Raw genomic sequence first — 26560 nt, forward strand, 5'->3', positions numbered from 1 at the left:
GGGTACACGGGTGGGGGTGGTGGGACACGGGGAAGGGGGCCATTCACAGACATAACATACATTACAAAGTTGTATAACTTTGTAATGTGTGTTATTCTGTGAATAATTTTTTATCGCCGGACAACCCCTTTAACTAAGTTTACAGATTAGCAAATCTCATTATTGTTTGGAGTTGTGCTCATTTCTGTAGAATAGTATACGGATACCCCTTGAAATAACAAAGTGCCTTAAGCCAATAATGAGAAGAGGAAACCCAGACAAAATGCCAGACCAATATGTATTAATAAGCCCCGGGAGAGTCTCAAGAAGGACAAACACTCATTAGAAGTTCCTTTTTTTCTAATTTGCTGAATCTTCACATCTTGCTTCATTTATTCCTCAGACTAAACATCAACCCACTTCATTGCTCTTTAATGTGCTTACAAACTGCTTGTCCATGTTACTGTGTATGTCCCCGCATAGTGAATCATCGAGATACTCCGAGTGCATTTTAATTTATAATAATATGTAGTAATATAAACTGGGACATGGGGGGATAGAAGGTAGACAAATAGGAGATAGATAATTAGATAGATAGATAGATAGATAGATAGATAGATAGATAGATAGATAGATAGGTAATAGATAGGAGATAGATAGATAGATAGATAGATAGACACCATGTTTTCCCGAAAATAAGACATCCTCCTAAAAAAAGACACCCTAGCTAGCCTAACAACTAGCTTAAAATAAGGCACGCCCCCCTCCCCTCCCCTTGGAAAATAAGGCACTGCCACCCTAAACTAGGACACCCTCTGAAAGGAAAGCACCCCCCAAAAGTAAGGCCACTAACCACCCACCCGACCCAGCACCCCCACTCACCTAATCCCCTCATAGACCCTGACAGCCGGTGCCGCATGCACACTGTTCCATGGCCCCCACGTTCATCCGCATGTCTCACCGCAAGTCCCGATGTCCTGCCACATGCTCCTGGTCTCCTGGTCCTACAGGACGTTGGTGAGTGTGTCCAGGCGGGGTGCCAGGGGGAGAGAGAGACGTGGGGGGGAGAAAGCCCCAGTGGGAAGCCGGGGGAAGAGAGCCGCATAGGGAAAGAGCCGACAGGGAAGCCGGGCATTTATATTCACAAACTTTATATTCACAAACTTCCAGCAGAGGTGGTTGGTAAATCTACAATAACAGAATTTAAACACGCCTGAGATAGACATATATCTATCCTAAGATAATAAGAAAGAAAATACTAAAAGGGCAGACTAGATGGACCCAGTGGTCTTTTTCTGCCGACAATCTTCTATGTTTTTATGATAGATAGATAGATAGATAGATAGATAGATAGATAGATAGATAGATAGATAGACGTAGTCTTGACCCCCGGACGAAGACTACAAAATGCGCGTCGGGGTGGTGGCAAACTATTTGACAGGTATCTATGCTGTGTCTCCAAGACCATTGGGGTCAGAAATACTTATGGGCTATTTGGCAATAGAATGTATGACTAGATGAATTTAGATTGTTTATAATTATGCACTAGCACTTTAACTATTTGCCTATGGGTATGGTGTGTTTAGTTGGTCGGGGACACGGCATGTGCAATAACAGTATAATATAATATAATACCTCCTCCGGGATAGCCACTGTTCTTTAATGTTGGGTTTTTCTCTCTTTTAAAGTATTGTTTTTAATATTGTATTTAAAAAAAGATTATTTTTTTGGCTACATAAGGTCAGTATTTTCTTTTTCGTCTTGAGGCAAGATAGATTGATAGATAGATAATAAATAGGAGATGGATAGATAGATAGACAGATAGATAGACAGACAGACAGACACTGGTTTGCTTCTTCCCTTTCCATTTCTGATAGCCTGATTGTTTTCTCTCTCTCAACTCCTTATCTGGTAGGTTCACACCTTATAAGTAATTCAGCCACTATTGTACAAGGCTGGATTTTCGGAACCTAGCCAATTACTGAGATACAGGAGACACTGTGCTCTAGTTTTGGCATACATAAGGGATCTCCTTATCTCTGAGTAGCAGTACATTGATGTGTCCCATCTCATTGACATAGTAAACTCTATCTGCAAATATTACTTTAAAAGGAACGTGTCATCGGAAATGACCTTTTTTCTTTTTCTTTTTTGAGCAATTTATCATTCACTGTGTTGGTGCAGAGTGGCAAAAGTATACAAAAAGTTTGCACAAAATCTATGCAGGGAATGATAAATAAAATTTTCAGCACTCCTTATCATCACAGTTAGGAGTACAGTGACATGTCAAATGTGACATCAAGGTATATGTAAAACAGGAGCTCAGTCTCCCCCTCTATGCAAAGATCATAGAGCATGCCTAGAGTATAAGCAGTATTCTATCCAGACACAAGATTAAGAAACATTATATAGCCAGCCAATGTTAAAAAGAGGCAACATTTCGGTCTACGGCGGACCTTCCTCAATCCAATCGTGGTGTATGTGCCCAGTCTAGAGGATCATTAGTGGGGAGGAGTACCACGAGTGTCCATATTATTATGTAGCCTGGGCATAAAGATGAAGGCACAATGTAATCTACAATGTTATACAGGCTACTGAAAATTCCCATTCTTTCCCTTTCCTTCTTACTCGCTTACACATGTCGTGTCTACAGTTAGGCTCCCAATAAGTTAACATATACATTTATTGACTTTGTTGAGTAAAATTGATCATAAACAGTTTATATGTGTAGCGTGAACCCACCTATTCCATTGGGATTGGTCAGCTATCTAATGTGTATGGTGACGTCAGGATAAAGAAGGATCGAGAATGTTAGGTAGTGTGATAAGCTGATGCCAGAGTTGTCATGAATATGTATGAAGAAATAGGAGAGATAGTCTTTGGCCAGTTTAAAGGACTTAGAAAAACACATCTACTTTTTTTTTCTTCCAGAAACAGCACCTCTTTGGTTCTCAGTTTGGGTGTGGTATTGCATACCACAAACACAATCTGAAGACATGGTGGATCTATTTTTGCACAAAAATAGCTATTCTTTATCTAATTTTGGATCATTCCTTCAGAGCTTTATATAAATGTTGTATTATAGGTCCCCTACTATAGTCCTTGTATTTCCACAGATGTGGTCTGTACTGTATTACCCAGTCACAATCCCCTAGAGGCTTCACATAGGGCCTAACGGAGTGCCTACACGTCAATATGTCAATAGCACTGTTCATACTAGACAAAGATAGTGCTTCATCAATGGTCACATTCACAGCACTATATATTGCGTAGGGTAAAGGGCCGCCCTCTCTTGGCACTGGAAATAACAGCGCTTTCGGCTTAACTCAGAAAACATGACCATATATATTTATAGAAATGCTTGGCCATCATTTGAAATCCGTTTTTGTAACCTTCATTCTCTCTCAGCATCGAGCACCTCCATCAGCAGCTTTCTCAAGAAACAGTGACACAGATCCACAGATAAATGCCAAGGTTTGCTTTGTGAGATAAAAAACATACTAGACCGGAGTCATTGGTGTCAGCAAGTTCAGCTCATCATACCAAAAACTATTTTGCAGAATAGTCTATTCTACCGACTTTACACAGAACGGAAAGGAAGAGAACCAGGTGAGGAGCCTGAATCTTATCCCACTGACTCACCAGCGTGTCTGGTCTTTCGTAAATGTGCTGTCATCTATTTTTATAATGGAAACTATTTTAGAAAAATGCTCAAACTAATATACTAGGCAATTTACTGATCGTTAAGGTGCCGCTCCAATTTTGGACAGCTACATTTTACATTGAAGGAGCTAAAAGTGGGGCCTTCTCCACCGGGACCGTCTGTTTGTGGTGATAACACCGCAGCTCTCTACCAGATAAACTTATAAGGGATTCTGAATGTAGGAGGGAACCCATACAAACATGATGGGAATATATAATTTTTATGGTGATCTTGCAAGAGATATAATTGGACCCCATGATTACCATGCAAACCAGTGATACACAATGCTGCTGTAATGTACCATCATATACATCATTGTGTAGCTGTACGCTATTAGGTCTTGTATTTTTTGTTTTTCTCTTTTGGGTTGGATCCACAAGTCTGTGCTAAACTGACTGTTGAGTTTGCAACATGAAACACATTTATGTTTATATACAATAAATGACTAGCTGTTTGCGTCAAATGTGCAAAGATGGGACCCCAGTCTCAGGCTTCCGGTGTCCTGGCTACGGAGGCCGGCGGGAAAGAAAGGGAGGTAAGGCTGGCTTGAGTGTGCGGTTGCGAGCTCTGCCTCCTTTCCTCTCTACTCTCCATTGTTACAGTTGTAGGGGAAAGAGGAGAGGGGGCACAGATAGGGACTTCAACTTAGGGTCCATTTGAAAATAGCCTCTATAAACCAGAGACCCCCTTAAACTTTTAGACCTTCAGATTTGCTCAGCCATTGCCTCCTTTCCTGGGAAGCTGCCTCCTAAAACGTACCTGTTTAAAATTCATGTCATGCTAAGACTTAAATGGACCATCAAGCAGGTAGCTGTCATGCAGAAACCTAATTTTTCCTTTACCATGTCACCTAATTATAAAAGATGTGCAGCCCGTTGCCATGACAGTTCATGAGCGTGTAAATGCGATGCATTAAAGTCAGGATGTGCCGCTCTCCAGCATTTGCTGTATGATAAGCAATTAATATAAATTACAATGCTAAGATAACTCCTAAATTCAATTATTCCAGTAATATCAAACAGGTTATCATATATCAAAGGATGTGAAGATTAGCCCTTTTATGTATGGTTTCCCACAGCTTATCTGCAGATTAGCACGGCAAAGGAGGGTTGCATTAAGTAGGAATGGGCTGCAGAAATCCAAAAAATAAAATCCACATTTTTATCCTATTTCTTTTCATTAATATAATCTATGAATATAAAAATACAGGAATAGGGGGAGATTTATCAAACTGGTGTAAAGTAGAATTGTCTTAGTTGCCCCTAGCAACCAGATTCCACCTTTCATTTTTCAAAGAGTCTGAAAGGAAATGAAAAGTGGAATCTTATTGGTTGCTAGGGGCAACTAAGACAATTCTATATTAAACCAATTTGATAAATCTCCCCCATAGTGTGTACCCATAGGCACTTCATGTGGCCCATTGAGGCACTAGGGGCATGCTATGTACTGTATAAAATTGGGAGTCACTTGGAGGCAGAGGTTAGACACATAGCAGGATATTGGTGCCATATTATGGATAGGTAGATATGTAGTCCTCTGCATGTATGAGGCCATAAACTGTAAAACTGCTGTAAGAATAAGCTCATGGTATTGTATGCTTCCATCATAGGCCCTGTTCACAATACTTTCTGCACTGCATAATCTGGTAACAGTGTTAGGCCTGTTTCCCCAACATAGTCTTTTATTTTAAAAGAATGCCTGCCATACACTTGGGAAGGCGAAATGTAGACACTAGTAAATGGCATTTGGTCTATTAAAGTGAATGGGCCCACAGGGGGTCCACATCAGAATGATGAATGACTTGATACCTTTGACATAGCACAGAACGTCTCCATTGATTTCAAAGATTTCTTTGTGATGGACAATGCCGTCAAGTGGTATAAAATACTCTTTAGTCTTTCTGGTTTCCATTTTTTGCTAGATAGTCTACTAAGTTTTTCTACGCAGTTAAGAAAATAAACACAGGTACCTAACAAATCTCAGAACTTTCTTGTCTCCTATTAATCCAGGTGAAGGCAAAAGAGCTGAGAAAACATGATCTAATTTGTCTCAAATGTAAAAAAAAAATACTTTTTGACCCCAAGTGGATCAGACATAGATGAGATCCGAACTGGATCCCTTTAGTGTCTAATGAAAAATATTTTGAAGCCCTCATAAACAGCCATAATCCATCAACCATAGAAAATGATAGGTGTATACTGCCCTTTAATATAGGTTTGATTTTATATGAAAAAATATAAGGATTCCATGTTGCTTGCATAAGTCTGAAGAAGCGAGTTCAAGCGCGAAACAGCTGTCACTAACTTATTTGCATGCTGGCGCCAAAGTATACCGTAGTGTATTGGCAGTGGTGGCACACACTTAAATGACTTGAATGTAGGCAACTAATGATTACATTTGGGCATTTCCACCTCAGTATCTCATTTTAGCTGCCAACGTACACTTCGAACGTACGATGGTGAGGACATTCCCTAAGCAAAAGTGCTGGAAGAGCAGTCAGGTTCATTTTGCTGCTTCTCCGTAGGGATCACTGATCCCATTGGCAGCCACAATGTAAAGCTGCTATAAAGTATTCACTAAAGCTAACGCAAGTTTTTTTCTTTTCTTTTCTTAGGTTATAGCATATGATTGGTATGGTACAAAAGAGCCCCTTAGGTTCTTCTTTATCGTGTACCTTGTTAACTAAATGAATGGAATATTATTGCTCTGTTTTCCTTTTTCATTCTGCGTAACATATTTTTTTTCCTTTACTGTAAAATGCAAAGCATGTGGCGTTCAGCTGATCCCAGCGCTGATTGTAGGAATTAAATCTTCATTTGCCCCTAGAGTCAGCACGCCTGCTCCCCAGACAGCTTGTTTAGTTGGTTAATGTGCTTCTTTCGCTATCAGTTTCCAAAGGGGGTGGAAAAGTCACCTCCTTAATTAGAGGCTTATTTGTATCTGTTTAACATGTAGGAAAAGAAGTTGCTGTAAAACAATAATTTTTGCTGGGGCATCTTTGTTTTTTATGATTTTATTATACCTTTTTTTTTTGTAGCATTTTCCTATTATGAATCCTTTTTAATCGTGTTGTTGCATTGTCTGCCGGCCAATCAGTAAAAAAAAAAAATAACATTAGAAATAGCCAAAAATTCCTTCCCCCCTCCTTTCCTTAAAGCTCAGCGTGAGGGGCCATAATTCTTGTCCAGCTCTATGTTCTGGCCAAGTTTTCTTGGATGCTTTGTTTACCCCACAGTAAGCGTCTTACAAGCAGATTACAATCTGTAAATTTGACAGATCCTAATGCTGCTGACTATGATCAGGCTCCAGGTAACATCTGGATGTCTGGCTGGGACGCACCAGATTATGGGCTATGGGCTATTAACTAAAAACATAATCAGTCATGTCTAATAGTAATAGTAAAGAATAACCAATAGTAATAAATAACCAATACTCAAATATCCAATCCAATGCCATTCCAACATTGCCCAATCCTGGCTATTCCTGGCACATACAGCCACTTACAGAGTTCGGTACTGTCCCCAGACCCTTTACCCTAAGGCTATGTTCACACTACCTAAAATAACGGCCATTATTTTCAACGGCCGTTATTTTGAGGCCAAAACAACGGCCGTAGAATTATGAACGTACGGGCTAGTTGTGAAACTACGGTTGTTTAATTTTGATTCCTAGCATGTTTATAAACGGGATGAAACATGTCATTTAATTGAAATACTGCGACTAGCCGAATAAACCACTCAGTAAATTTTTTACATTAAAATCATGTTGAATTTGGCCGAAGTAAATTTTAAGTGTGCGGCCGCATTGAAATTCACGGCCGTAGTTGTAACATTACCGGCCGCAAACAAATGTCATGTTCATTTTTCACGGGTCCGTACGAACTACAGCCGTAGTCTTATACGCTGTGAGCATTGTACGACCGTAGTTCGTACGAATTGCTATATCATACCATCCTCAAAACAACGGCCGTAGTTTTGCGGTGAAAACGTAGTGTGAACATAGCCTAAAACAATACAGATTTAATCACTTACTCTATCACTGCTGTACACCATCTCGGTAGCTACCATTAAAGGGATTGTCTGGGTTTACAACACTGATGTCTAATCCGACACCTGACAACCTGTAAGTCAGTTGTTCAGAGAAGATGCTGCACCAGCATCCATAGACATCACTTACTGTGTATAGCTGCTTGTACAGTTGCTCCGTAGTACAGCTGATCAGCAAGAGTGCTGGGTGTCGGCTCCTGACAATCAGATGCTGTGGATAGGCCATCAATGTTATAGACCTGGAAAACCCCTTGCTATTAACTATTTCTGCAATGTTTTGTTAACCCGGTACAATCCATTTCACAAGACTGAATGAGTCATTCCTATACAGAGAGCAGCGAGAGCAGCGCCCGTGTCTTCCACAAATGTGCTGACTGATGTGCTGGAGATATATACGGTAGCTGAACATCCCTAACACAATGCCACAATGCCAAGACTTATGTGAACAGCTGAAACACAAACACATTGTTATGTTATAGGGTTTAAAAATAGTTGTTGACCTACTTTCGACTGTTTTTCTGCTCCATTTCAGGCAGCAGATCCAATGCGAAGAGCCAGGTATCGCCAGACAATGGAATCGCTCACCCGTGTAAATCTACCTATTGTTACCTGTTACTTGTGTTTTCATGTTTCATTAATTAGACATTAACATGTGATGAGAATTAGTATTACAGATTTAAGAGCAGAGCATCTCATGTAGAACAGCTGGGAGAGATTATATGTGGATCTGTTCAGGCGGGCTGAATGTGTGTCAATGCAATGGTAATCACCAGCGTGTAACACTAGTGCGGGATTACCGACGCTCTTCATGGCACTGACTCGCTGTTTAATTAAATAGAAAGCTTATCGGGCATATCTGCATCTTAAAGGCTATGGGCAACATTGAATGCAATTGTTTGCTATAGTTTTAAAAAGATTTTTTCCTTAGGTCTTTATTAATAATTATGCTCACCTTCCCTTCTGCAGCCATATAGTGCAGGACGCTATGTGTTGTTTAAACTGAAATCCATCAAAAGTCTCCGTCCCTTATCTCTCCTCTTCTAACCAATATTCTATGATGATTTATAACTTTAGCAAAGGCCAACTACTTCCGAAGGTGGGGGAAGGGGGCCAGACCGGGTATTTAACCACAATTACAAAGTTATATAACTTTGTAATGTGTGTTAAATAAGCTTAAAATTTTTTTCGTGGGAATTGTCCTTTAAAGTGTCTTATTATTATTATTATTATTATTATCATTATTATTTTGCCGAAATCAATAGTAGAGGTGATTTTAAGAAACGTTGTTATTGGGTTTATTAGGCAAATATGCCATTATCTGCATTCCAAAAAAGACTTTCCCCAGCCCCCCCCCCCCCTCCTTTATTGCTCATTATCAGGAAATCTCGACTTATTTACATCAGTCGGGCCCTGTGTAACCTATGGAGAGGGGAGGGGGGAGGAGGGATATTATTTGCCAACAGAGAGCAAAGGATTACACAGTGGGAACTGTGTGAAAGCCGGTATTCAGAGGTCAGAGAGGTCAGTGCTGACTTCAGAGGAGATATCCTGGAGATGTAGCTGTAAATTAACTCTGTGTTGTCCTATTTTGGTGCCTCATCTCCCTCAAACCCTCCCCTCGCCTCGCCATTGGAGAACCATGAAGACAGGGGGGAGAGGTTCAAACTGCTTTTTCTAACATTACAGCTCAACCCTTATACACTAAGGGCCTTATTACACAGACTGATTGTCATCCCAACAGGCCGATATCCCCCTGTGTAACAGAGCTAGTAATCTATTAGATAGCATTCTGACTTGCTTGGTTATTGGGGATGTGCAGACATGAATGATGTGAGCAAAGGGCCACACAAATGTTCCAGTGATTATTCATGTGGCCATTCTTGCATACTGGTCAAGCTTTGTAATAGACTCAGTGTCAATGTCGTTATTACTTTTAAAATCTAAATCAACAGTAGATGTGATATAAAGCCAGTTTGCAATAGCTATTCATTATTTTATTTTTTATTTTTATTTTTTTACTTATCATGGAAAACATGGCACTTCTTGAGTTTAGACTTCTTTTTTTTTTTTTAAATGTCTAAACACAGGAAGTCCAGCGTGTCCCAGACCATCTGCGCTCACAGAGAAGGCAGCCATTTGATTGATGGACACATTGAGCACTCTGTACTGGCCAGGACGTCATATGTTTAGTCTCTTTTTTTCAACCACCACAAGACTAAAAACCTGTCTTCAGGAGACTAGACCTGGATTTGTTTTACAGCAAGATAACAACAACAACAAAAAAAATGAATGTATATTGCAAACTTGCTTTATATCACATCTACTGTTGATTTAAATTTTGACTGTTATAACAACAGGTACACTTTAACGCCGTGCTTCTCAAACTGTTTCATTGGAGAGCACAGGACTGGGGAAATAAAATATGCTAAGATCACCCTTGTAAAATTATATGGTAAGACCACCCTTGTAAAATTATATGGTAAGACCACCCTTGTAAAATTATATGGTAAGACCACCCTTGTAAAATTATATGATAAAACCACTCTTGTAAAATATTATGGTAAGACCAACCTTTTAAAATAATATGGTAAGACCACCCTTGTAAAAATAATATGGTAAGACCACCCTTGTAAAAATAAAATGCTAAGACCACCCTTGTAAAAATAATATGATAAGACCACCCTATTAAAATAACAAAACTGGAATATGGAAATATCCAAAACATTATTTCCTAAACATTTCCGACTAGGATATCACATTTTATATTTTGTCTTATTAAAGTATATAAAAAAATGCATTGATCTTTTAAGTAGAGCTACATAGTCTTATGATGTCACCAGCACAACACAGCCAGTCCATTGGGACAGCTTTGAGTATTAGAAGCGCTCTAGGCAACACCTTAAGACAGTTACTACAGTGAAGAGTGTCAAGCTGTGCCTCAGCTTTCTATACAGCCCACAACAAGCACAGATTGCTCAGTACACAATGTTATCGCCACTGCCTGTGGTGTAAGCTTTAGTCACTGTAACACATGCCTTCAGCAAGGGAAATCCAACATGGCAGAAAACATTAACCTTGTATCTTCAGTATCAATCCATTCGATAGAACTTAGGTTTTAGTTATTTATTTTGAAATGCCGCACCTGTACTTAATGCAGTTGTTTGAACCAAAGCCAGGATTGGATCCATCCCATTCCTCCATAATCCACTTCTGGCTTAGGATAAAAAAAAATATGAAAAACTACACAATTTTTGCTAAAGACACTGTTTGTGAAACCATCTTTTAAGCAGTCTCAATTGTTCCCATAGTGTTTGTGGTATAATCTCTCCTGTTGCTAATGCAAAATTTATAACTCCACATAAAGGCGACTTGTAAGGTTAGATCTTACCTTGACAGTTCTATTCAGAGCTCTAATACAGTTGTTTAGTCATGGTTTAGACACCACTGCTAACTATTTCAGTTTTTCTTTTGCAACATAGGAGGAAAGTAATCCATTGCATGCCGAACACCATTGGTGCCCAGTGGACCCAACTAACTTAAATACAGTCCATTGGGTTTTTGTAATGGTATCTTAAATTGTACTGGAAAAAATTGTACTGAACGCTGTCTTGTTTTGTCAAAAATTTCCAATGAAATCTGCAAAGTCGGCTGATGGAACCTTCGACCGACAAAGATGTGAACTGTGCCTTAGAGTGGGATAATATAGGAGTTATTGCACACTCTTATTGGTTATTATATGACCTCTATGTACAAACCGGAGACTTCAAGGTCCCAGGTGGACGATGCAAAGTCCAAGACTGTAGAAAGGTTATAAAGGAGAAGTCCGCTTGTAAGCTTGGGAAAAACACTAACGACACATCTATACTATGCCATGTAGGCAGGGGAGAATTTGTTCAGGAGTGGGAAATTACCTTTCCCTGTGCCAGTGGTGAGCGTCGGGATCGGCCTTGGGACCACCACTGGAGGAAATTTCCCCCATGTTGTGATGACGATGGAGAAAAGGCATGCCCCATCTGATAGACTGGTTGGTTAGCCAATTAGTGACTGGAGCAGAAGCCGGCTCCAGTCAGGACATGTCAGCACCAAAGATTCTGGAACCCGGTGGAGGTCACGAGGCTAGTCTTGCCGCTCACTGAGGGCACGGGGAGAAGTGAGTTCATATTTGTAATCAAGTTCCTGCAGGCTGCCAAATTTTAAAAATCGCTGGACTTCAACTTTAAGACACGGCATAGAATAGCTAGCTGTGGTTCTTGATGGGAGAAAGGTGGTTTTCTATATGCTAATACAGTTCAAAAGTTGGCTTATTGAGTCTAAAGAGTGGTTTCCGTAAGGGTAGTGGTCTGATGAGCAACCCAAGCACTGGGATTCTATTGATAAGCTAGTCACTATGGCGCCTACTAGCCAGTAAGGTGCTTTCCAACCTAGACAAAATGTCTTTAAAGGTGTCAACCATTGTAGTTATTCATTAGGGAAGCTTTCAGGTTTCCTAAGCAGCCATCGAAATATGTTTTCCTTTGAAGCATACATGCAGGCATTTAAAAGAATTAAAAGTCATGAAACTTTAGTGTTTGGATTTCTTGTCAAATTAAAGTGAAGATACCAGTAGCACTTCCTTTGTGTTTTTTCTTAAATATGAATAGACCAGCGAATAGACCGGTTCCCGAGAACGGTGACGATGACGATCTCCCCACACCTCTGTGACGCTGCTCCTTTAGAATCATTGGAACTGTTTTTGTCACACTGGAGGCTGGTGGGCCTGCTTCCAGTGCTTCATGCCGGGCTGGTGCATGGGAATAAACTAGCACCGTTCTCGGAAACCAGGCCACGGTTCAAAAAAAGGACCACGGCATCCCCTTGTCAAAGCCGATCTATTCATATAAAAAAAAATATAAATTTTATGGATATTCAACTGTCAAGACTGGAAAGGACAGTAGCAAATCCTCAGCTTTGCAAAGTACTACTGTAGGTCTTTCAGCCTGTAGATGTAAAAGGAATGCTCCCATGTACTGACAACAATTTGAAATGTAAAAAATGGTGACAAACTCAAAGACAAAGTTTATTATCGCAATGTAAAACTTTAAATTATTAGAGTATATGCACACAGAGAAATTCTCGCGGAAAACTCGGGGACGGAGTTTTTCGTGAGAATTACTCCATGTGCATATACCCTAAGAGATGGAGCTTTATTTACAGAAGATTCTGCAGCTTCTTTAATGGTGAATTATAATGTAATATAAGAGCGATTTGTGCATACACTTATTCCATAAAGTATAAATTATAAAACACCAGAAGAAAACATAAAATGATTTATCACAGTTAATCAAATATGAACATGCTTTATACTTCAGGGTTGACTCCAGCAGGGCATCATGAGTGATTGATATGCTGCTGAGCCTGGACAAATAGTGACAAAGCCCCTCTATTCTGCTGCCTTCTGGGGTTACGAAGACCACCAGATAGGATATACTATATATATACAGTATATGTATATATATATATATATATATATATATATATATATATATGTATATATATCACTGTGGAAGAAAGTGGTCTCCTGGTCTCCTCCTCAGCTTACAAGCCTGTGGATAACATTAGCCGGCCTATTCCATCCTGTCTAGCTTCATGTCCTTGTAGGTCAGTGTAGTTGCTCTCCCATTATGAATCCCCTATTGCTTCCTACTAGACTTTGTACATAAACATAGAAATAGCCGAGCAGAGCCCACACTGCGCTGGAATAGCCGCACCACTGTGTAGCTGTGCGGTGATTTCATTTAAGCCGAAAGTCCCGAGTCCTTGGATATCTCCTATTATAGTGTCAGCAGAAATCAGTAGGTCTCACAAAATGGAACAAAATTACTTACAAAATACAGGTTACACGTCGGAGTTTCTACAAACAAACAGCATTTATAATATACTAGAAAAACCCAGCATTAAAAAATGGGAATCCAAGGGCGGTAAAGTAAACTAAGGAATATTTCCATAGAAAATGAAGCCCTTCAGATAATCTTTAGGAGGAGAAGTAATAGCGCTCATGTCTACTCAGATTTGTGATTTGGAAACATTATATTTTTCGCTTTATAAGAAAACTTCTCCTTCCTTTCTTACTCTGCGCAATAACATGAAGCCGTACGGATGGAAAAAAACAAGACGCCAACCACAATTGTTCACTTCCTGCCCTGTCCACATATTTTGCCTTTCCTGTATAGACATCCTCATTTAGAAACCAGGTGACTTTGCATATAGTTATTTTGGTTGAGAAAATGACAAACTAAGAAGTGAATGCAAAGGCGTCGCCACAAGGGATGATCTATCAAGATCATTGTTCGATCTGCTTCCCTTTAATCAACGTACTTCTTATTAGAAGGCTATTCCCATATAATGCATTTAGGGGGACATTTATGAGGGCCCCACCTAAGATGTACGTTGGGGTAAGCTTGCCACATTCCCTGCTCGCCAGATGAGCATGTTGGATTTCAACTACCCAGCCTTATTGTTCTAGAGGAGATAAGCCACTGCCAGATTTGTTTGGCTTTGTCTCTTTCCCTGTATGTCTTCATAGAGAGGCCATGAAATGTTTGGCTGTACCAATTGATGATCATGTGTATGGGGAGGGATAGCTGCCAGTGGAACAAACGTTATGCCAACCACTAAACAATGTGCACTTCCTTTATTGTAGTCACCGAATGCTGGAGATGAATGAGAGCACAAGTGATATGCATTTCTATAAAATATTATATAGCAATAAGAAAGACCCTACCTGACTGGATAATCGGCAGCACTAAGATTAATGAAGAAGTCCCATGACCAGTCTGACATCTCCAGGAGGTCCCTCATGCTTTGCAGGTATGTAGATAGCAGACTTGCCCCTCCCCATATGGTTGCCATCCTCCATGTAGTGACACGGACATTGGGGTACTGGCTGGCAAACTGCATTACTTGTCTGTGCAGATAGTTAGATCTCTGTACAGAAAGAAAGGAAGAAATAATTTATGTTTAGTTACACGGCCAGTAGTATATTTTTTGACATTTATACAAATTATTATGACCATAAGCTCCTTCAGATACTGGAAGAGATACAACAACGTCAACTCAAATACTTAAAGGCGTGATCCAAAACTATGCAAACTGTTCTTCATATACATTTTCCTTTAAAAGTAAATTCTGATGAAGGCCATAAGAGTGAGGGAAGGTGATGGGACCACTGTTTATTAGGAAAACAGGGGTCCGGTGTCCCTTATTGTTGCTGCACTTCATTATAGTCTATGTACAATTACAGAAGCAGCTGTTTAGACATATACAAAGCTAAGATGGTAATAAATGGGTGGCCATGACTCCAAAGACTTCTATGTTAAAACTATGTATGTGTTTGTAGGCTACACCCGTAACGAATACTCATTAGAAAAACTCTACTGGCCTGTGGTGAATGACAAGGACAAGGTTCAGAGTCTTACCTTGTCACAATGAATATAGTAATAATGGTCCTTGTGATAAATTGCCTTGAACATCCTCTGGAGTTGTCGAGAAGCTCTCCCGTGAACAACCAAAACAAAGGCTATCCTCACTGGATTGGCGGCCATATATTCCATGGAGTCTTCATCCCACTGGACGTTGTTGTTGGCCTTTCCTAAATGACAAAGACAAACATGATATATGTGAACTGTCACTCCGTCTCCCATGATAAACACTGGTATATTTTCAGCAAATTAAGTATATCAGTTACAGTAACTTGCCTCATATATCCTTGCTCCTAACCTGAAATGCAACAAAAGCTACGATAAGCTCTGCTACTAATAGGGTATGTCCTGTGGCTCCTCTGGGGTGTGGCAGATGGTGTGTTGGAAGGCTAAGTTCACACTACGTTTTTGCAATCCGTTTTTTGCAAAAAGCGGATGAAAAACAGATGGGAAGAAAAAAACGGATGCATTTGTGTGCATCCATTTTGTTCCGTCTTTTCATTGTCTCCCATTCTAAAAAAAACACAAAAAAAAACAGATCAAAACGGATCCATTATTTTTAATGTACACAAAAACATAGTCAACCTAATTTTTGTGTCCGTTAAAAAAACGGATCCGTTTTGATTTTTTTTTTTAATAATGGAAGTCAATGGAAAAACGCATCAAAATGGATGTACACACATGCATCCGTTTTTTTTCAACATTTTTTTGTAAAAAAGGGATGAAAAACCAGATGAAAAAAACTTAGTGTGAACCCAGCTGAAGGCTAAAAGTGCCTTTTAACAGCTGTGCCACTACCAGCTTTTATTGGCCATCCTCTTAGGGAATGGGAAATTGGAAACAATAACTTTCAAGGTCCAATACTGAGTTAAAGGGTATTTCTATCACACAAGTCTGAATTATTTCCTGTGCCTTTCCTAGCAACTTGCTGTTCATAGAATGTCCCAATACAGTGACTAGGGCTGTGATGTAGAGCCAGTTGGTGAAATGATCAGTGCCATGCCAGTCCATGGCCGTATTTACCACTAGGCACTTGTGGTCCGGTGCCTAGGGTAGCACCTTGCAGGGGGGCAGCACCAGGGAGCAGGGGGACAGAAAAAAAACTATTTTTTTTGTTTTAATTTTTTTAGTTTCCCTCCTCCCGTTCAGACTTGCCAGTAAATCTGATGTCTTTTCCAGGGGGGGTGGGGGGTATGGTGGTATTGGTCAGGTCTGGTATCGCCAATAGGTGCGTGAAGATCGGGTGTCTTCAGGTTTAGTGCCTAGGGCAGCAGCAGGTATTAATACAGCCCTGTGCCAGTCAGATCTCACGATTAGTAAGCAGCAATTTACCATATTGATATGACATTACCGTCATAGGGATATCCCTTAAGGGTATAAACCCACACACCGTATATGCAGCAGATATGCAACAAATACGCAGCAGATTTGTTGGTACAGATTTGATGCTGTGTTCAGTTATTTGGATCTAGTCTACTGCGAGTCTGCTGCGAGTTTGCTGCGTATCGCAGCAGTAAATACGCTGCATATACGGTGTGTGGGTTTATACCCTTAAGGAACTCTCTAGCACAGGGGTAGGAAACCTTGGCTCTCCAGCTGTTGCAAAACTACAAATCCCATCCTGGACAGCAAAACCATTACCTTCTGAGTTTTATCGAAAGTAATATTCCCCTTTAAAAAAAAAGAGCTGAAGTCTAAAGGTATTCTTGCATGTTGGATAACGTTGCGTTCATTCTGAATTAAGCAGCACCTGGTATAGCCGACGACAGTGACACTTTCATACATAAGTTAATGGGAAACTTTCACATCTCCAAATGTAAAACACCTGCAAGTCACAAAGTAAGTGTTTCTTACAATCAGAATAGCTGTTTTACTCTTTACAGCTTAAGGCTGGGTTCACACTATGTATATTTGAGGCTGTATTTGTGAGGCTGTATAGCAACCAAAACCAGGAGTGGATTGAAAACACAGAAAGGCTCTGTTCACATAATGTTGTAATTGAGTGGATGGCCGTCATTTAATGGCAAATTTTTGCTGTTATTTTAAAACAACGGCTGTTATATTGAAATAATGGAAGTTATTTACCGTTATATGACGGCCATCCACTCAATTTCAACATTGTGTGAACAGAGCCTTTCTGTGTTTTCAATCCACTCCTGGTTTTGGTTGCTATGAGGACCTGACTTGAGGACCAAATACTGCCTGAAGTATACAGTGTGTGAACCCAGCCTTAATATGTATGCCTGAGAGGATGTGCAAAGATATGGAAATAGCAGACCCCATCATTTCTATCATTCTCATTGTCCTTGATTAAAATACTCGCAGCCGATGGTGGAAACGTGGTTCTTCGAGGCTGGGATGGAAAATTACCATAGCGTTTTGCGCTAAATCTGTAAATACTAAACACGAATATCATGAAGCTGTATAGAATTGGCATAAAGTGATGAAACTGAACAGTGAGAAGCACATGAGCTCAATCACGACACCAAAAGGGTTCCATATCGATAGGACAAGAAGGTGAAGACACAATGAATCATTGGGTGTTGAGCTCCAGCCGGAGCCCTGATGGGATAGATATTGATTAGGCCTTTCACTCTCCTGTCTTTGGAAGCTTATAGTCTGCCGTATGTTTAACCTTATCGCCATCACTCAGCGGCAGCCAGAAGGATGCCTAATTCCATCTTAGAAGCTGCTGATGTGTCTATACAGTTTGTAGTATAGAAGATCTGGGCTATATATGAATATCTGATCAATGACAATCACAAAGAGATGATGGGAGTCCTGTATCCATGCAATGATACACGTCATCTAGCAACTTAGCCTCCAAAAGTGGGAATGCCCCTGATTTGCTAAATGGTCTCCTGCACTTTACAATTACAATTACAAAGTCAATTTAAACTTGGTGTTGTTCACTACTGAGGGCGACAGTTCTTTACACGCAGTTATCGCTGCAGCCCCTTTACCGCACTACTTTGTCTGTATTCAGTGTGCCAGGTACTACAATGCAGGTGGACTAAGCGGGCAGAGCAGAGATGTGGTGTCACTGTCTCAGGTACTGCATCACTCCAGTGTGCAATGCTGGCCTCTTGTTCTCTTAATCAATTAGGGTGCTGAGGCTAAGACCACCACCATTCATACATGTATAGCCTATTTATAGCCTATATCCACCATACATATCAGCCAACAGTTCCTTGTCCTGATTAGTACTGACTCGCTGGACTGTTTGGTTTCGGCAATGCTCTCTGAACCTGAACGCTCTGCATTTGACTCCTGGCACCTGGAGAAGTTGGATGCCGCCCTAGGGAGTCCTGGAAAATACAGATACAGCCATAGACTCGGAGAACGTTGCTGAACCCCAAGAGTTCGGCAAGCCCGCTCGACACCAGTCTTGATCCCTCCCCATACAAATTATGAGACAACACCAGACTGAAATGATAAAACTACACAATTACCTGCCAAGGGGTGAAGCCAGTACAATATGTGACAACACTATGTTAGGAAGTCTTCGATGACAGTTTTATAATTATATTATTATTTTTATAATATATTATTATTTTAAAAGTGTCACTGTCGTTTTTTTGCAGAAATTAATAGTCCAGGCGATTTTAAGAAACTTTGTAATTGGGTTTATTAGGCAAATATGCCATTATCTGCATTCATAAATACTTTCCCCAGCCACCCCCCCCTCCCCTCCTCTCTCTCATTCACTGCTCATTATCAGGAAATCTTGACTCTTTTACATCAGTGGAGCCCTGTGTAACCTATGGAGAGGGGAGGGGGGAGGAGGGAGATTAGTCGCCAGCAGAGAGCAGAGAACAAAGGATTACACAGTGGTAGCTGTGTGAAAGGTGGTATTCAGAGGTCAGAGAGGTCAGTGCTGATTTCAAAGGAGATAGCCCACTGATGTAGCTGTAAATTAGCTCTTTGTTGCCCTGTTTTGTTGCCTCATCTCCCTAAACTCCTCCCCTCTCCATAAGAGAACCATGAAGACAAACTGCTTTTCCATTATAAAAATACTTTTTTCTGCTAATAAACCCAATTACAAAGTTTCTTAAAATCGCCTGTACTATTGATTTCTGCAAAAAAAAAAAAAAAAAAAATTAAACAACAGTGACACTTTAAGAATAATTTTCGAAAAGTAATGTCTTTAATGACCACAAGAGCCATATATTCCTAAGGGTTCCCAGCATTTCAGCTCTTCTTTCCATATGTATCTATGAAATCTTCCTCCTCATTTCTCCAGGATAACAATCACCCTAATGTTATTTTTAGCTGACACACATTTCATTGATTTGTGTTTGCTTTCATGTCCTATGTCACAGTCGTGGTCTGGGATCACATCTTTTTCCATACATCATGTTAGACTTGCTGGAGGACATGTCATTCTCATGGATTCATTCCATTTGTATGAAGACCCATAGCTCATGTCTCTGCGCTACACATCCTGCTCTCGGTCCTCCTGACCTTTCTGCATCACTTGCTTATTATTGATAATGTGAAAGATGATTAGCACTGCGTCACATCTCCGAGTGTCACCTCCATGAGCCAGTAAGACGCTTATTAACAATAACAAGGAGACGGTCTCCTGCAATGCGGTTACTCTGTGGGACTGGGCATTGAATTTCAATGTCTTCATCCATCAGGCAAATAAATTAGATTGTGTGGTCACCGTGTCAGAGTTCCTGCTATGTGCTATTTACAGTGAGCCTGGACTTTCAGCACTACAAACTATTTGTGCAGTGGTTACATAGTGATTTTCTAAGGATATAATGAAAAAGTTAACATTTAAAGGGGAGATTGAGATTAAAATGAAATAAGCAGCATTATTTTTTAGATACAGCGCCCCTTTAGTCAATGAACAGTGTCTGGTACTGCAACTCACCACACTTATTTAAGAATACAATCATCTCATGAAGATAGACCTTATTTTTAGAGGCTCACACTGCCCGATACAACGCTGCAAATGAGAGTCGATCAGCATGATCCGCGCTTGCTTTCAGAGCCTTTGCAAATCTCAATCAAACGTGTGGCCTATAAACTTCATTTTATTCAGCTTATCAAAGATTTGACTAGCAAGATGCCAGAAGATGCCAAAAAACAAGCAATTTCTCCTTCATTGGCTGATCACTGGCCATACTACATGGGTCAGTTATTGTCAGTGATCGTTCTTGTCTACAGATTAACAACCCATGTAAAAAGCCCTATAGTCATAGGGTGAAGCCATATGCTTGGGTCACCTCCTCCTGTGAGAACAGCCACCAGGTAGTATATAAACCCTACTGCACATAAAGCCACTAGGTAACTCTTGATTTAGGCGGGTTAATCCCATTCATAAAGACTCCTCTATTCATATAACATATTATTGTAATACTGAAGAGCACGTCCACTGCATACTCCAGCGGACTGCAATAAAATGATACCATAGCTCCTACTTGTATTCGGCTTTATGTTAATGTGCAGGCACAAGAGCCTGACGCGGGATAATGGGCCGGACATCTGGGATATTAGTCATAGTGTGAGTGCTCTTTCGACCACTTTACTGACCTTTATCTGTGAAATGATTTCAGAGCAGCATCAACATTTCCAAATGACCTGCTGCTGAACTGAAGGAATATCGCTAAAGTACAGCCCGTATTACTCAGTTGGGTGACTACACCGCATGATGAAGGAGACTTTGCAAGACTGTAGTATATTGATGCGGTACATACTGATAGACAACCTGCCAGTCAAAAAGAACACGGGGCGTAAAGAACACATGATATGTGAATCCAACTAAAACGGATGCCAATGCTTCAACAAACAGAAGAATAAAGAACTTTAACCCATTTGCTACCATTCCGTGCTTATACCTTAAGGTGGATCTTATGTAATAATGTGGTTTTAAGTGAACTTGAGATCTACTTATAAGACACAAGTCATCAATTACTACTTTATTTGTAGAGATGAATAAGCGCTTGGCATTTAACTCCCGGTGGCTGGAGAAGATGGATGCCCTAGGGTCTGCCACTGTGAGTCAGATGCCAGGCATTTGGCTTTTGTGAAATGGAACTGTAGTGGTGCAACCAGACAGCTTCTTCTGGACACCTATACTCTCTATTTGCCAGGCAACTACTTTGCTTATTCTCAGATATGTCTCACCTTCCCAAGCTTCTCTTTTTTCCTGTGGGAAGAGGGTGAAAAGTCAGGAGGGCTGGCTCTCTGCCGGCTTTGGCCAGCTCAATTGGGCTTGACAGACAGCTGGTGTCCTATACACACATAGTGAACAACTAGTGAATCAAACCTGATGGGGAGGGGCTAGTAGTAAATGACAGGTCTTTCCCTGTACACACATAAGGATCGCCCTGTCAATCACACCCAGCCAGTGAGGAAACGGCTAAAAATACTATGGTAAATGGGTCTGTTTCAAGCTCCAAGTGGTTAAGGCAGCATGGAACACCTAAAAGGTTCACATCAAATAGAGATATTTATGGTGTAGAATTATAACCCCTTTTAAATACTATTTTTTTTATTATATAAAAACTATATAATACAGTATTTTTACCCTCTGCTTTTCCCATCTGATACTCTCATTATGTTGATAGGATCTGGTAGTTGAGAGTGTTGACGACAAGGTAACTGGGTTACATATGGCGTGCTCAGATACTCAGCAGACTCTGCATTTTGCTCTAACAAGAAGCGTGAAGAATATCTCCGGCGCATTTGTTTTTAATTATGTCAAGTTCTTCCTTAACACAAAAGATGTTAAAGAAAAAAAAAGTGACAATGTTTAGCAACAACCTGAGTGACAGTGTTATCACCGTGGGACAAGACATAGGCAAATCCATGCCAGAGGCAAAATCCATGACAAGTTACAGGTGGCCCAACATTATTACCAGACTGAATGTGTTCCTAAGGGAATACATTGTTACCTATTGCAGTATAACAAATACACTTATACTTGTCATTTTAAACAGATTGGAAGGTACAAAGTTGTCTTTCTCGTTGCTTCAAATATGGCATTGTATTGTCTATCTACATGTCCATACTCTCACCAGTCCGATTATCAGTTGGCTCAATAATCGCGCAGCCCTGGCTTTTTTCATAAAAAATATCAAAGTTCATACTTACCTATTCTCCCCGATCGTCCTGCAGCCTTCTCCCGCTCTCCACTGACACTTTTGGCCCGGTCTCTTCAGTAAAAGGCTGCTTAGTCAATGACTGGCCAAGATGGGACACTATTGCACTTACCTTACCAAATCTCTCTGGAAGAGTCTTACCATAGTGCTTAGTCTTCAATAAAATGTTATCTCCATACTACTCCCTAGTTTCCACTTTGCAAGTAGAATAAATTGACAACTGGTTGTTACCATGTCAATTGTCCATGGGAAGTGTCCGTGGCACCATCCAGTGCAGGCAGTGTTACACTATGTATGGACACATCCTGGTAAGAAAGGCGAATGGTGACTCCAAGATGTAAGGAGAAATAAGAAAGCCAACTAATAGAAAAATAACTGATAAACAACAAAGTCCTCTATAAACCGCTAAACACAATTAGGCCATGTTCACACATTGTAAAACACCGGCCGTTCTGTGACCTGGCCGGGTCACAGAACGGCCGGTCTTACTGAAGATCATCCCGGCTGGTATTGCAGTACCGGCCGGATGATCTTAATTTCTGATAAATTAGAATGCGGGCACATCCGTGTGCGCCCACATCCCAATTCCTCGCTGCACACAATGGAGAGTGTGGCTGGAGTCGCACGCTCCATTGTGTGAACTGACATGTTCTGTGCAGCCGCTATTCAATCAATAGCGGCGCAGAAAACTGACATGTCAGTTTTTCATGCTGCCAGTCAGAATCCCGGCCGGAGCGTATACTGTGGGAATACGCTCCGGACGAGATTCCATCCATACACATACAATGTATATTTATATAAATCACGGGCGTTGTTGCAAATTGCAACAAAGGCTGTGATTTATACAAAACATATGTTGTGTGAACATAGCCTAATATTGCTTCTTCTTTCAACGTTACATGCATTTTACATGGAAATCAGACTCAATAGTAATTATCACTTCCTGATGATTTGCTCAGCACTGTAAAGTTGTTGAGTACGCCATATTAGCAAACCGTTTTCTTATTTAGCAGTAGATTAATGGCAGGAAACACTAAACTGCATTTGCCTAATATATCAACTTACTAACGTTCTATTTGGTAGAAAGGAAAACATTATTTTTTAAAGGAAAATGCGTAAAAAACTTCCATTGATTCCATGTGACCTATAATATCAATGCATCATTGCATTGTGGAATATCTGTAGGACGGCACTAGGTATTACCTTAATGAGGGTGGACAGTTTGCTGTAAGCATTATAATTTGAAACAATTCAGTGACGTCATTGGCATAAATAAGGATACAACCCGGGGTTGTTTTGGAGGATTGGTAGGGTATTAAGGTAGCACATACATCCGTACCATTAGCTTCTATACTTCTCAGTGGAAACTAATCCACTCTTATAGGGAATATGTCAGATGCAAATCAACTTCCAAACTGCTGACACTGTTAGATAGCTGCTAAGTCAAGGAAACACACAGTATTTTTCATATATCCTTCTGTTCTTCCATATATTGGAAATGCTTTTAATCCCTGGTGCCAAGTGTCATCAAGGAGGTTTTCCAGACCTTAGAACTTAAGAGGATTGAGAAAGGCTCTTTGACACTTTACACTCTTCTTGCTCCCATCCCATGCGTTGACAGTCGGGTTCACACGCTGTAAGACAATGGCCGTGTCACAGAACAGCCGCTGTCTGTGAAGTTCACCCCGCAGTACCAGCCAGATGAGCTTCATTTCTTTTCAATAAGGAATGTGGGCACATTTGGGTGTTCCCGCATTCCAATTAACCATTGCAGACAATATAAAGTGTGGCTTGAACCGCACCTTACATTGTGTGTACAGCCAATTCCAGCGCCGCACAAAATTGACATGTCAGTTTTAAGTGCAGCCACATTAAATCCTGACCGAAGTGTATACTGTGTGTATACACTCCGGTCGGGATTCAATACAGCACAATGTCATTAGACATTTTCAATAAATAGTGGCCAGTGTTGCAAACTGCAACAACGGACGTTATTTATTGAATAAATACGTTGTGTGAATGTGGCCTTAAGCAAGAATAGGGATGGGAGGAAGATTAAGGAGATGTTATAGCCCTCAGTACTTTTTACCAGAGACTATGACATTTTTTACCAGAGAATAAAAGCATTTTTTTCCATTCTGGAAGCACATACCAATATATGAAAGGTACCATGTGTCTCCTTGCTTCTACAGCTATCTCACAGTATCAGTAGTTTGGAATGTGAACTGCAGCCAACTGATTCCCTTTAAAACCAGTCCACCCCTATAAAGTATATACATTTCTATAACCAATCTTATGCAGACTCCATGAGTTCTATCCAAGCAATTCTACAAAGTGCAATGTGATATTATGTATGAGTCCTCCATCCCTTGAGCCCCATTTGCAGAGTACTGTGACTAAGGTAACAGATTGTTGACACTGACAGATTGCAGGAAATTGCTTAAAACTGGAAAACAACTGCAAGAGTCATTGTCATCACCTTCCCGGAATGTGTCGGCTATAATATAAATGAACATCTAAAATATACGAAAGACACCAAAATGGAAAGTTTCCCTTCCAGAAGTAAGATGGATAAAGCTCCACCTGATATGAAGCATGTGCTGGCTAGATGCAGGGGAGGCGTACAGATGGCTCGCACAGTAAGATCACATGCGGCTCTACTGTAACAAGTTATCTGATTAGGAGAAACCAAGTAAAAGTCTCTCTCTGCGGGTTCACGGTTATTTATGAATCCAGATTATTCTTCGTAGAAGATAAAACAGATGTGTTCTGTTATTATTACAATGACCTTCATGCGTCGGCTCCAGCGTTTTACAAGAACACAGAAATAGGACTAAACATTTTCACAATTTCTGGTTCAAGATTTTTTGACAGCTATGTAGGAGCGATGACGGAGATATTATTGTATTTTTGGCAGAAGGGAAGACTTTCTTCTAACTGCCCTTAATGTTCACTGAAGGGGGGCGAGGGGGTGTTAATAAAAAAAAAGTCAAGTTTTCAGTCTTTTTTTTTTTTAAGGTGATTTTCCCCAATATTATACTATACTTTTTTCCCATCTGGGTCTCCAGTTTTATACTATACTTTTTTTTATTACAGTATGGTTTCTACATTGTATCAGTTTTTAACCTTTGTCTGTTACACTGTCTTTCATCCAATGGGAAACCTGTCAACTGTACATTAAAGGGGTTGGCCACTTTATAGTAAAATAGCTCAGTGTACAGTATTACTAAGTGTGCTCACTGTATATACTGACAGCAGCTCCCTGTGTACCTCATAGTGCTAAAATCAGACTCCGCTTCTCCAGGCTGTGCTTCCCTCCTCTGTGGTGAGTCTTTCCACAACATGGCCGACATGGCAGAGCATGTGACCATGCCACACACCCCAGTGTCCACCACTGAGACTGTATTTGCCAATGGAGAACACTGGCGGCCGAGGATGGTCACATGCTCCACCTCACCACAGAGCAGGGCAGCACAACCTTGAGGAGGGAAGTCTGATATTAACTCTATGGGGTACACAGGGAGCTGCTGTCAGTAAGTGCAGTGAGTATACTTACTAATAGTGTACCCTGAGCAATTTGACTAACTAAAAGGGTTTTTCATACTAAAAATATTTTTCTCGTTTGTCTGAACAATGAGATCTCCTGAATGGGGACCCAAGTGTTTTGTTATGAATGGGGCAGCAATTCACTACCTTCAGCAGCTCCATAATGAATGAGGTGGCAGTCCCCATCTATTCATAACAATGCTGAGACCTCTGAATACCCCTTTACCTATGGCTAGACTCCTAGAGTAAGCAATGTCCTTGAGCGTAGTCTGAAGGACTGGTGCTAATTTTATGCACTAGTCATGGTATATTGGTAGATGTAATTCAATTTTAGTACAAAGGGATGGAGCATACACCTGGACATACAGGTAATTTACCCAACGACAACTCTGATCAGAATTATATCAACTTTAAAAGTAAAAAAAATGGTATGAAGAAGATACAAATGGTTATGAATAGTGATGAGTGAACTTGCTAAACATTCATGTTTGGCCTAACCCTAACGTTTGGCATTTTACTCCTGGTAGATGAAGATATTGGATGCTGCCTTAGAGAGCCCTTGAAAACATGGATATAATGGCTGTATCAATGTTTTCTGGCAGTTCTAGGGCTGTCTCCAACTTCTCAAAACACCTTGACTCAAATACATAGCGTTTGGGTTTGGCAAGTTGGCTCATCCGTAGTTACGAATGGTTTCCAGGGACCACATTTTTT

The 26560-nt window shown here is 40.5% G+C and overlaps 1 protein-coding gene across 1 annotated transcript in view; it reads right to left on the reverse strand.

The window, feature by feature from the left end:
- Positions 1–26560, reverse strand: part of XYLT1 (xylosyltransferase 1) — a 236074-nt gene that overhangs the window by 71008 nt on the left and 138506 nt on the right. The window contains exons 3-4 of the mRNA XM_069983749.1: positions 15183–15355; positions 14489–14691 (exon numbers count right to left, since the gene is read on the reverse strand). Of these exons, the coding sequence (XP_069839850.1) occupies positions 14489–14691; positions 15183–15355 (376 nt within the window). The remainder of the gene's footprint in view (positions 1–14488; positions 14692–15182; positions 15356–26560) is intronic.

This window comes from Dendropsophus ebraccatus, chromosome 9 (genome assembly GCF_027789765.1).
Source record: "Dendropsophus ebraccatus isolate aDenEbr1 chromosome 9, aDenEbr1.pat, whole genome shotgun sequence".
Classification (NCBI taxonomy): Eukaryota; Metazoa; Chordata; class Amphibia; order Anura; family Hylidae; genus Dendropsophus; species Dendropsophus ebraccatus.